This window comes from Spinacia oleracea, chromosome 5 (genome assembly GCF_020520425.1).
Source record: "Spinacia oleracea cultivar Varoflay chromosome 5, BTI_SOV_V1, whole genome shotgun sequence".
In the NCBI taxonomy this organism is placed as follows: domain Eukaryota; kingdom Viridiplantae; phylum Streptophyta; class Magnoliopsida; order Caryophyllales; family Amaranthaceae; genus Spinacia; species Spinacia oleracea.
The window spans coordinates 99,431,790-99,444,231 of NC_079491.1; the positions used below are offsets into that span (position 1 = coordinate 99,431,790).

Consider the following 12,442-nt stretch of genomic DNA (forward strand, 5'->3'; position numbering starts at 1 on the left):
AATTTATAATAATTATAATATTCAAAATTAAAATCCGAGAAAACAATTTAAATTATTAATTTTAAAATTAATTAAAATTATTTCCGAACTGAAAATTTAAAATTAAAACGAAACGCATCAATAGTTTGCAAGACGAGGCACTTGGACTTGCGCCCAAGCCCCATCGAGCTACGAGGCCCATTGCCCCGTGCCATTGATCGTTGTCCATGGATCGCATAGCGACATCACACACACGCCCCATCGCCACGCACACACACAGCCTTGAGGGCTACACTGCGCGCAGCTTGGTGCTGTGTCGTGGTTGCCTACCCTTCGGCAGGCTTGGTGTGTCGTGGCGCAGCGCACTGCTGCCCACACGCATCATGCTTAGCGTTGTGTGCCCACTGCCCTCGCCCATCGCCTAGCATGCACGACTAGGCCTAGAGCCTTGCTGCCGCATAGCTCGTTGCTCGCTGCATTCGTACCGCACAGGCGACGAGCTCCCTTGCTCATCGTCGCGTGCCCGCACTATACAACACCCCTTAAGGGTAACACGTAGCTTCCTTTGCTTTGTGCGTGCAACATTTATGTGCGTTTTCATAAAAATTTAAAATTTTTAGTTTGAAATTAACGACAAATTAATAAATCATTTAATTTCATAATTTTAGGGCGAAAATTGAAAATTTATTAATCAATTAATTTCCGATTAACATGGATTCAAATCTACGTCATAAAAATTTAAAATTTAACATAAATTAACAATTTTTATGGTGGATTTTAATCATGGATACCTAATTAAATTATTAATTAATTATGAAAAACAAATCAATTCTAAATTATTCGAATTTCAACAAATTAATCATAATTACAAATTAGGTTGTATAATTAACAAGTCTAGGCATTCAAATTTGTTAAACATATACTGTAGGTCAATCAAAAACTCAAGATTTATCAACAAGAATCGCAAATATTCAATTTAACATCTTAAATTTACAAACTTTTGCGTTCGAAAAACTAAAACCTCCGAAAAGTCATAGTTAGGCTTCGAATTTGGGAGTTCTGGCTTCGGCCGAAAAATACTTATTTTGTCAAAATTTTAGAATGCCTTTTACATGCGGAATTGACACAAAAATCACTCGATTTGGATGAGTAACGAAGAAACTACCGAAAAACTGCGTACATATAATTAAATAAACGCAATTTGCAATTAATTAACAATAACGAAAATTAATCACCCCTTTTAATTCTTTGCAAATTTGTAAAATTTAACCATGTCATGCAATTTAGATTATGAAAATAATAAGAGGCTCGTGATACCACTGTTAGGTTATGATACATAGGACAAAACATAAATCATGCGGAAAACCTTAATGCCGGGAAACATATTATTTACACATAATCATTTAGCATAATTTAGGTGCATACACTTTGTGGCGTGCCCTCCCTAGCTGCGCCCGAACCGAACAAGAATAAGTCTTTAGGACTCCAAGCGTCGTCCCTCCGTAGATAGTCCACAGCACGTTCGGATCCGCCTTAAGCTTGACCAACTAGAATCGCCCTTAAGGTTCTAAGAATTTCGGCTAATACGGTTGAAAGTGTTTGGCTGATTTTTGCTTCAAAATCTTACCTTTGAATACTTCAATTGCTTGTATAAATTTGTGACCCTAGGCACCTATTTATAGAGTTATGGAAAAGGACTTATAATCCTATTAGAATACTAATTTAGTTTAATTAGAATCCTGCTAGGACTCTATTAAATAAACTTTATCTATTAGGATTAGAATTTAATCATATGTCGAATCCCGATAGCTTTAGGATTCGTATAGCACGCACACGAGCATCGCACGAGCACTGTACACCCGCGTGCAGGCCTTGCGGCCCACGCTGAGCGCACAGCGCCTTGGGCCAGCTCGCTGCCTGTGATCCGCGCGCGCGCCCAAGGCCTTGGCTGAGCCTGGCCTTGCGCTGGGCCTGGTCGAGGCTTGGCGTGTGGTTTGTTGCGTGTGGCTTGCTGGGCGACGGTCTGGCTTCGTGCTGGGCCTTGGTCTAGCGAGCCTCGTCCGATGCTAATTCGTACGATACGCTTCCGATTAAATTCCCGATTCCGGAATTCATTTCCGATACGAACAATATTTAATATTTCCGATTCCGGAATTAATTTCCGTTTCGAACAAATATTTAATATTTCCGTTTTCGGAATTATTTTCCGATTTCGATAATATTTCCGTTTCCGGCAATATTTCCGATTCTGGTAATATTTCCATTTCCGATAATATTTTCCGATACGTACCATGTTTCCGTTTCCGGCAACATCTACGACTTGGATAATATTTATATTTCCGATACGATCCATATTTCCGTTTCCGGCAATATCATCGTTTCCGGAGTATTCATTTCTTGCTTTTGACGATCCCAGCTCCCACTGAAACCAAGATCCGTCGATTCCGAATATCCATTGATGGAGTATTTAATGCCATTAAATACTTGATCCGTTTACGTACTATTTGTGTGACCCTACATGTTCAGTCAAGAGTAAGCTGTGGATTAATATCATTAATTCCACTTGAACTGAAGCGGCCTCTAGCTAGGCATTCAGCTCACTTGATCTCACTGAATTATTAACTTGTTAATTAATACTGAACCGCATTTATTAGACTTAACATTAAATGCATACTTGGACCAAGGGCATTATTTCCTTCATGCAGAACTTTAGATATTTTAAAAATTTATCTTCCTAAAGTCTAAAATAATATTTTGAGTACTCAACATTTTGAAAGTTAAATACCAATTATTTAAGTTTATTTAAAAATTTGAGTTGATTTTTAATTATTTAACTATGATTATTTAGTTATTTTAAAGTTCGAAGTTTTGACTTAATGTTCGAGCAGAATTTCTGGTCATGGACTGTGATTCAGTGTATTATGTGATCATGGAACGAACTATGATCCACAAAATACAGGTCATGGATTGTGATTCAGTGTATAATGTGATCATGGAACGAACTATGATCCACGAAATACAGGGCATGTTGCCCAAAAATCCACTTGGCTAAATACAACATACATCTGGCTTCCTCTATGGGTTATCAACCTCTCTTTCGGGCCAAAGCCCATTTGTAATGATATCCAAACAACATTATTATACAAACACCATAAATATGTCACCCAAGTGCTCATACCAAGGTACACTGATTTATTGCCTTTACACGCATTTTGACCTAGAGAACTTTCTATACGTACTCCCGAACCTAGTACTTTTTTTTTGATAAGTCAGTAGAAATTCATTGCTCAAACGGAAACCATATTACAAGCAAAGCCCAAAGCCACGCAGACTAAGGGACACTCAAAACATGACAACAAGTCATGTGAAAAAACCCAGAAACAAACTTAGGCTATACATTTGGTGTTCCACCAAATCTGATCTGCAGTACTAGGATTCCTAGCACCTATGTGAGCTAATCTCTCAATGACACTCCTCTTAATGCAACTAATAGTAGCTGTAGGGGTGGGGATCTTCTGATTCCACAGAGCATCATTTCTTGCTCTCCACAAGACATAGACAGTAGCATTTATAGCAGTATGCATTGCTGTTTTCTGAAATCTGCTGCATTTGCTCTTCCACTTGATCCATCTCAATAATCCCATATAGTGAACTTTGCTGACAGGAATGTCAAGCCATTTTTCCACCCCCTGCAAACACCTTCTACTGTAATCACACTCAAAGAACAAGTGTGAGTGAGTTTCCTCCTTTACCTCACATAACAGGCATAGTGTAGATTGACATATACCCATTTTGTTCAGTCTGATTCTTGTTTGCAGTCTCCCTTGTACCATCAGCCAACAAATCACCCTAGTTTTAGGAATAGAGGCCCTATTCCACACTGCAGACCCCCAAGGGACCTTATCACCATGTTGGATCAGTTTCTAGTAGACCTGTCAAAAATCGACCCGACCCGAAAACCGACCCGAACCCGACCCGAAAATACTGGGTCCTGAACAAGATTTTGTGACCCGTAACCCGATTTTATCCGAACCCGAGCAACCCGAAAAGTAATGGGTCAAAACCCGACCGAACCCGTTTTGGACCCGACCGATTGAAAATCGTTGTATTTATAGTAATAAATGCGATTATGAGAAAATTTAAGCATAATAAACACGCTGTTTTTACTATCATTATGTGTAATATGATTTTAATTTGAATTATACGCCATTTTATGGTTGAATTTGACTAAATATAAACTTGTGTAGGAAAATTTGTTAATTTGTACCCATATTTTGTATATTTATCACCTAAATTAATGAAAATATAATGCATGTTTTAAAATCTCTCAACCCGTTGGGTCGACCCGAACCCGAAAGTTCTGGGTCTTGAACAAGCATTTGTAAACCCGAACCCGAAAGTGACCGACCCGATCTAACCCGAACCCGAAAATAATTTTTTACAACCCGACCCGACCGACCCGTTTGACAGGTCTAGTTTCTAGTATACTTGCTGAATAGAATACTTAGGCATTTGAGCAAACTCAGTCTTAGTGAACAACATCTCCAGATCATCCTTAACACTACAAATTTTCCTCCAATACCAACCACTATCAGCTTTTGGCTGATATTCCCACCACTCAGCAGATTTGATGTAAATGGCATTCACCCATTTAACCCACATTGAGTCCTGCTTTTTAGCTATTGCCCATACATACTTTCCTAGAGCAGCAATATTCCAAGCCTGAACTTTCCTAATTCCCAAACCACCCTCCGAACCTAGTACTTATTTACGCATTAAATGGGCTTTTCTCGGAACACTCCAGAGTCCAGTTAACTTACTTGTGTGTAGGTATTCTTGAGGCCAAACACTCTCAAAACCAACCTAGATCTTCTCTTTCAACAGAAGGATTCAATTCGAAGCCCATTATTTCATATTCGTAATAGTAGTTAATGCTAATGATGTGTAATCGTAAGAATAAAGATCTGAGTAGCTCAGGATTATTAATGGATAAAAAAAATAGCACATGCAAATAAAACCTACCCATGAGTTCACCATAGAAGAGGACACACCTCCTTGACTCTTTCCTTCCCATATCTATTTTTCCGATCCACGTACATTTCACTTTCTAGGCCCCTTTTCCTTTTCAATTTTCACATGCTAATATCCTCAGCTGTCATCAAATCATCAAATTCCCATACTCTACGTTCTACGTACTTTACCATTTCGTATGTGCTACTACGGTGCTCTTCGTTTCTCACACTTTAGTAGAAAGAAATCATCAAAATTTTGATCTAGATTCTTAAACATGCTAAAAGTGTATGATACATTACGTTCTACAATGTGATACTTCTGTAAAAGTACTCTATAATAGTTTGACTTTTTTACTGGTCAGTAGTCACATATGATTACTAACTTTAAACGTCTTATTCTAACTAATAAATCAAAGACAAATGTTATTGGATTAATATAAAAGATATACTTTCGATATATCTAGACTACGAACCATTTTTATTTTTTTTGCTAATTTAAAAATAAATTTATAATGATCAAAATTTTGCATTGTTGATATTATCAATTTCAAAGTTTAGATCGAATCCTACAATCATACCTATAGTAATCATGTTGATTTTGAAAACTAATAAAACTCACATCGAATTTGAATTAACCTACGGTGAACCGGGTGATAACACCAAAAATTAAGAAAACATCCAATATAGATTATCTCCACTTCCACTTCCACTTCCACTTCCACTTCAGTCCTCGCCCACTGTCGACCGTCTAGTGGCCACTAGTAGTATTAATTCAAGAATAGCTTCAATTTGTTACAGACACCAGCATGTGACCCCAAAGCCCAAACCCAAGCCAAACAAACACACCTTTTTTTATATTTGGTCCCACTTCCCAATTTCCTTATTTCCCCCACCACCTTCACCGACACGCTATTTTCCTATTTCTATATTTTTTAAATAAATTTTATTTTCATTTTAATTAATTAAAATTACAAATTATATCCTCTTAAATCCTCTCATTTTCCCTCCCAATCTCTTCCCTCTCTCTCTCTGTCTCCTCTCTGTACCGCACTTTCCAAACCCCACTTTTCTCTCTCCTCCTCCAAAAAAAAACCCACTTTACTTCTACTTAAAAACATCACCCCAAAATAACTCCATTAAGATTCCTCAAAAACCCATTTCCTTTTTCTTTCTTTTTTTAAATTTATAGCAGCAGCAATGCGTTCGATTTTGTGTTTGAGCATTGCTGCTCTGTTATTCACCATTGTTGTTGCAGAAGATCCTTACAGATTCTTCAACTGGAATATCACTTATGGCGACATTTACCCTCTTGGTGTTCGCCAACAGGTTCATTTTTTCATCTCATTTTAGTGTGATTTTTCTGGGTTTTTGCAAGATTTTAAATTCTAAATCTTGGTTTTTTTTTTCAGGGTATTTTGATTAATGGGCAGTTTCCAGGTCCAGATATTCATTCAGTTACTAACGATAATCTCATCATCAATGTCTTCAATAGTCTTGACGTTCCTTTCCTTCTTTCATGGTAAGTTCGGGTTTCATGACAAAATCACGCTTCGATCTGCATTATTATTGCTTAATTAACATTGAAAAGATACGATCTTGTTATTGTCATTGGTTACATTAATTAAAGGCGCATTTAGTTAGTCTTGTTTTTGGCGGCATTTGTGTTTCTTAATTTAGTAAGTCAGTGATCTAAAAATGAAAGAATACTGTAAAATGAATTACTCACTTTGACAGAATTATTTTAATTGGGTGTCACAACTCACAAACATTTATGTTTGTCTGTTTACCACGTGAATATAGATCGTATTTAGTACTAATATTTTTATTTTAAAAAAGAAAGGTGAATTTTTGTCGTAGATCTAGGTTCAGTGATCCATGGGTCGGATCCGGAAACTCTGTTTTCAAAAGGCAAAACTCTCGTCTCCAAGGCCGAATACTCTGTTTACTTTTTCAGTTCCACTTTTCTTTTTATTAGTTATGCGCGCTGTAATAATCACTGAGATTCTCCATTAACGAATTTCTATCTTTAATTATTGATGTGACTAATGTAAAGATACTAATCAAAGGGGAAAATTGGGAAATAACTAACCTCTTTGAGTAGATCAACTCTTTTTGAGTATGTTTGGTGCTTAATGTAGTGGATGACAACCACGACGTTGTGATTTTTCAAAGGCAATATTTATCGATGTCAATAAAACTGTTAAGAAGGCGATATTGTCTTTTACCAACTAAAACTAAAATTGCCTTGGTTACCGTGAATATTGCTTTGGAAAAATGTTCGTAAATTATATTTCGAGGTAGCAAAAGTCTTCACAATGTGACTGTAAAAGCACATTTTATGATCTACCAAATCTACTAAACAATTAACTTCATTTGACTTTACAGTGAAAACTTGACTGACAACTTGGCAGTTGGTAAGAGTATTAAAAGTGTAGTACTTGTATTATCGATAGATTATGGAAACATAATCCTTGTACTTATGAATTTGTACTCGCTTAACTCTAACTTATGGGTGCATATATAATTGGGTTGTCAAGTAATGAAAAGGTTACTTAAATTTCTTAATTATAGAGTAACTATGAGTTAAAATTAGACTCCATTTCATTTTTCCCAGTTTAGGACTTGAGTTTAATCTAGGATGATCCTCTTTACCATATTGTTTGTGCTTGTACTATTGTTCTGATCTAAGTCAATTTGTGTCCTTATGACACCACAGTCCAAACTCCAAAGGGTCCATCCTTAAATGTTTTATGCTAAACCGATAAAGATGGGACCCACTGAAATAATAATGTAGTACCTTCACAACCATTCCTACAATAATGCTTAATCAATATCTGTATCTTTCTGAATTTATAGTATGACCTTGTATCTGAATTAATGTTTGATCAACTGTTTTATGTTAGACTACCTTAATCCCTGTGACATAAATCTCCATTCAAATAAATGTTATTCCTAGATAATGGGGTTGGGTCTGAGATACAATTATGAATTATGTTGGTTGAATTGTGATAGAATATGCGTAGATTACGTTAGTCAAATATTCTGTAAATATAGTAACCATGATAGAATCCTTTTAAGCGTTTGTATAAAGCTTGGTAACTGAAAACACATGATCTATTTTAGACTATAATCAATGGTCCTGCATATTTGGTATTTAATCATCAATCTTTAAGAGCAAGTTTCTGTAGATGTGAATGTTAATTCTGGCTAAATAGCATTCTGTTGTGGTGGGTGTTTCAGGAATGGAATTCAGAACAGGAGGAACTCCTATGAAGACGGTGTGTATGGAACAACTTGCCCAATTCCCCCAGGAAGGAACTTCACTTACATGCTCCAAGTTAAAGATCAAATTGGTAGTTTCTATTACTTCCCTTCTCTCGCATTCCATAAGGCTGCTGGTGCATTCGGAGGCATCAGAATCCTTAGCAGGCCCAGGATTCCTGTTCCTTTCCCTGACCCTTCTGGTGACTACACTGTTCTCATTGGTGATTGGTACAAGTCTAACCACACTGTAAGTCATGTCCAAAATATGAGCAATCACAGGCACTTTAAAGTAGAATATATGCGCTGATGAATGATGATTAATCTGTTTGTTGGTTATTTAGGATTTGCAAAATATCCTTGACAATGGTCACAAGCTTCCTAACCCTGATGGAATCTTGATTAATGGCCGGGGAAGTGGTGCTACAATCAATGTAGAGCAAGGTAATACAGTATACATAAATAAGCTGATTACACACGTATCTTAATCTTATGCTTAAATTCCTAATACAAAAGGATTCATCTTTTGGTTTTAAACAGGGAAGACTTACAGACTGAGGATCTCCAATGTGGGCTTGCAGAACTCACTCAACTTCCGTATTCAAGGCCACAAGATGAAGCTTGTGGAAGTTGAAGGAACCCACACCCTTCAAACCACCTTCTCCTCACTTGACGTCCATGTAGGACAGTCCTACTCTGTGCTCATCACTGCTGATCAACCACCTAGGGACTACTACATTGTAGCTTCATCCCGTTTCACCAATCCTGTACTTACAACAACCGGTCTCCTTCGCTATTCCAACTCTGGAGGCTCGGTCCAAGGCAAAATCCCTGGCGGTCCCACAATCCAGATTGACTGGTCCTTAAATCAAGCCCGTGCTGTGAGGAGCAATCTTAGTGCAAGTGGACCAAGGCCAAACCCACAAGGGTCTTACCATTATGGTATGATAAACACTACTAGGACTATTAGGTTACAGAATACTGCAGGACAAGTAAATGGGAAGCAGAGGTATGCTGTTAACAGTGTGTCATTCATTCCTGCTGATACTCCCCTTAAGCTAGCAGATTACTTTAAGATTGGTGGAGTTTTTAGTGTGGGGAGCATCCCCTCCAACCCCACTGGCTCAGGGATCTACCTTGCTACTTCTGTCATGGGTGCTGACTACAGAAACTTCATTGAGATTGTTTTTGAGAACACTGAAGATATAGTTCAGAGCTGGCATCTAGATGGTTACAGCTTCTTTGTTGTTGGGTAAGTATGTCACATTTAATTAATTACTTGCAACTTTTTAAGACATCTTAACACTATCTATATATATGTATATTCAATAATTAACAATGTGTCAAATTCTGGGAAACAGATTGGATGGGGGAACATGGTCAGCAGCCAGCAGAAACCAGTACAATCTTCGTGATGCACCTTTCCGTTGCACCACACAAGTATGAAAGAAAAAACACATTTTAATTGTCTTCCCCTAAATTTAAATACTACGAGCAGTTTGTAATTAATCTTATGAATGAATATCTATTAATGCAGGTGTATCCAAATTCATGGACCGCGATCTATTTGCCACTGGACAATGTGGGTATGTGGAATCTGAGGTCAGAGTTTTGGGCGAGGCAGTACTTAGGACAACAATTCTACCTCAGAGTGTATACACCATCAACGTCTCTAAGGGATGAGTATCCAATTCCCAGAAATGCTCTTACCTGTGGAAGAGCAGCAGGCAGGCGCACAAGGCCTTTAGTTTAGCTACTTATGTGAGTTTGGGGTAACTTATAGTATAATCATAATTAGTTTGGTTAAAACGAAGCAAACAGATAAGCAAACCTTTTGCTTTGATTTGCATTAGATTCTTTCCGGTGCTACATTAGCACCACTTAGTCCCACAATGAGGCTTGTATTATTAGTAGCACCTATATTTTCGTTGATACGACCTCCTCTCAAGGTCGCATTCTTTCAAATTAATAATATAATATTGTTCTTCAAATATGTCTTGGAATTTTTTTACCCCTTTATATGATGAGACGTACTTATCTTTTGATCAAGGGCATGTTTTAGGCAGGTGAATTGTAACTAACAAATACTCCCTCTGTCCCAGATTAGTTGTTACACTTTTCTTTTTCGTCTGTCTTAGATTAGTTGTTACACTTCTAAATTAGGAATGACCCCACAATTATTATATTTTCTCTCTCTTCCCACTAAATCTTTTTTTATCCCCACACCCTCTCTCATTCATTTAAAAAAATAACCCATTAACTCCTATCACATCTACTTTTTCAATCAAATAACAATTGATAACCACACTACTACTTATCGCATTAAACTGTGTGCCCATGAGAGTGTAACAACTATTCTGGGACGGAGGGAGTACTACTTTCGTTTCACACAGATAATAGAATATAATAAAATATGGATAAAGTAAGATAAATGTGTAAAAATGTGGATAAAGTAAAATAAATATAATAAATTACAGCTACCGTGTCTTTATGTACATGGGAACTAAAAGTTCTCACGAAATTTTAATTTTTGAGAAGTAAATTCCACAATCAGATTCATGAGAATTTTCTAAAAGTTTTTTGTTAGTTTTTTGTTAGCAATAGAGAAGTAACTTCCCGTGAAAATTTCTATGTACTTATCTAGGAGGGATTTCAGGAGTACCAAAGCTTGAAGTTCTACTTGATGAATGACCGGGTTAGAGAGGCGGGTGGGGGAAAGCGCCATATATGTGCAATGGTGTCCAAATGTATACATGCATAGATGCACTATCTCATGACCTTTATTTTATTCTCCGTAACTTATCAATTCCCATACCTACTTACATTAATGTACTTAAATGCCAACGTTGTAATAGTTCGTGTTATTCAACCTGTCAATATTTTGTTTTTCTAAATCTAATTTAAGTTTGACAAACAACATAGTTGGTGAAAATAAAAGATAAATATTTTAAACAAAATTAGTAAAAATCAAACTAATCCAACAAAAGTACTAAAAATTTGCAATTTTCAAAAATAAAATAATATAATAAATTAGTAAAAAGAAAAAAAAAAGAGTTTTTTAACGAGGGCAATTAGGAAAAATGGGTACAGATAATTTTCAACAACCACGTGTAGTAAATAGTTCCCTCAAAAAAAATGTGGTAAAGATAGTCGAATTTGTTTTATCTTCGTCTCTCACCATTGTTCTATTGTTGGGAAAATTCTTCTCTTGGTGAAGTAAAATATCATGTCATTTAAAATGACTTTCTAACTGTGGACGCAAGCATTTAGTAATGAAAACGGTTCAGGATTGCGCCTCTCTATTGAGGGGTTGTCGTTTCCTTTTCTATAACCAATTAGGGGACTTTAAAGGGGAAGAGAAGAAACCCAATCATCTATATTATTAAAGCAGAGTGATGAGGAAGGTGAGGGCCTCAAAACCCCTATCCCCTGTTAGGTTATGATACATATAAACGAATATAAATCATGCGGAAAAACCATAAACGCCAGGATTCCAAATTAATTGTCACATAACAATAAGCATAATTAGAATGCATACTCTTTGTAGCGTGCCCTCCCTTGCTGCGCCCGAACCGAACAAGAACAAGTCTTTAGGACTCCAAGTGTCGTCCCTCCGTAGAAAGTCCACAGCACATCCGGATCCGCCTTAAGATTGACCAACTAGAATCGCCCTTAAGGTACTAAAATATTCGGCTATTACGGGTAAGTGTATGGCTGAATTTTTTGCTCAAATTCTTACCTTTGAATACTTCAAACTCGTTTTAAATTATGAGCCCTGATCTCATATTTATAGGCCATGGAATAAGCAATCGAATCCTACTAGGATACGAATTAATTAAATTAGAATCCTAGCAGAACTCATATTTAATTAATTTATCTTTTAGGATTAGGAATTTAATCATCAAAAGAATCCTATACGTTTTAGGTTTCTTATGGAAGCACAAACTCTACATGAGCATGACCCGCAAGCGTGCAGGCCATGCCCGTGCACAGCCCACACGACCGCTCGGCCCACGCGAGCTACAAGCCCACACGAGCGCAGCAGCATTGCTCGCAACCCACTGCTCGCAGCTCCGCGCGCAGCGCGCAGCTACGGCCTGCTGGGCCTGGCCTTGCGCTGGGCCTGGCGTGGCCTTGGCTGTTCTTGTGGCGCGCTGGCTTGCTGGACGCGGGCCTGGCTTCGTGCTGGG

At 37.4% G+C, this 12,442-nt stretch overlaps 1 protein-coding gene across 1 annotated transcript; it reads left to right on the plus strand.

The window, feature by feature from the left end:
- Window positions 1-5,983: 5,983 nt before the first annotated feature.
- On the plus strand, window positions 5,984-10,243 carry LOC110790607 (L-ascorbate oxidase homolog). The gene is made up of 7 exons (XM_021995392.2): window positions 5,984-6,317; window positions 6,401-6,510; window positions 8,232-8,502; window positions 8,597-8,696; window positions 8,793-9,504; window positions 9,614-9,692; window positions 9,790-10,243. The coding sequence occupies exons 1-7, from the start codon at window positions 6,189-6,191 to the stop codon at window positions 10,003-10,005; spliced, it is 1,617 nt and encodes a 538-aa protein (XP_021851084.1). The 5' UTR covers window positions 5,984-6,188; the 3' UTR covers window positions 10,006-10,243.
- The last annotated feature ends 2,199 nt before the right edge of the window (window positions 10,244-12,442 follow it).

Bases quoted from the DNA above. Each gene is read 5' to 3' on its own strand.
- LOC110790607 (XM_021995392.2), top strand. From the start codon at position 6,189: ATGCGTTCGATTTTGTGTTTGAGCATTGCTGCTCTGTTATTCACCATT. The intron at 8,503-8,596 runs GTAAGTCATGTC...TTGGTTATTTAG, and splicing joins GGTACAAGTCTAACCACACT to GATTTGCAAAATATCCTTGA. The intron at 8,697-8,792 runs GTAATACAGTAT...GGTTTTAAACAG, and splicing joins TACAATCAATGTAGAGCAAG to GGAAGACTTACAGACTGAGG.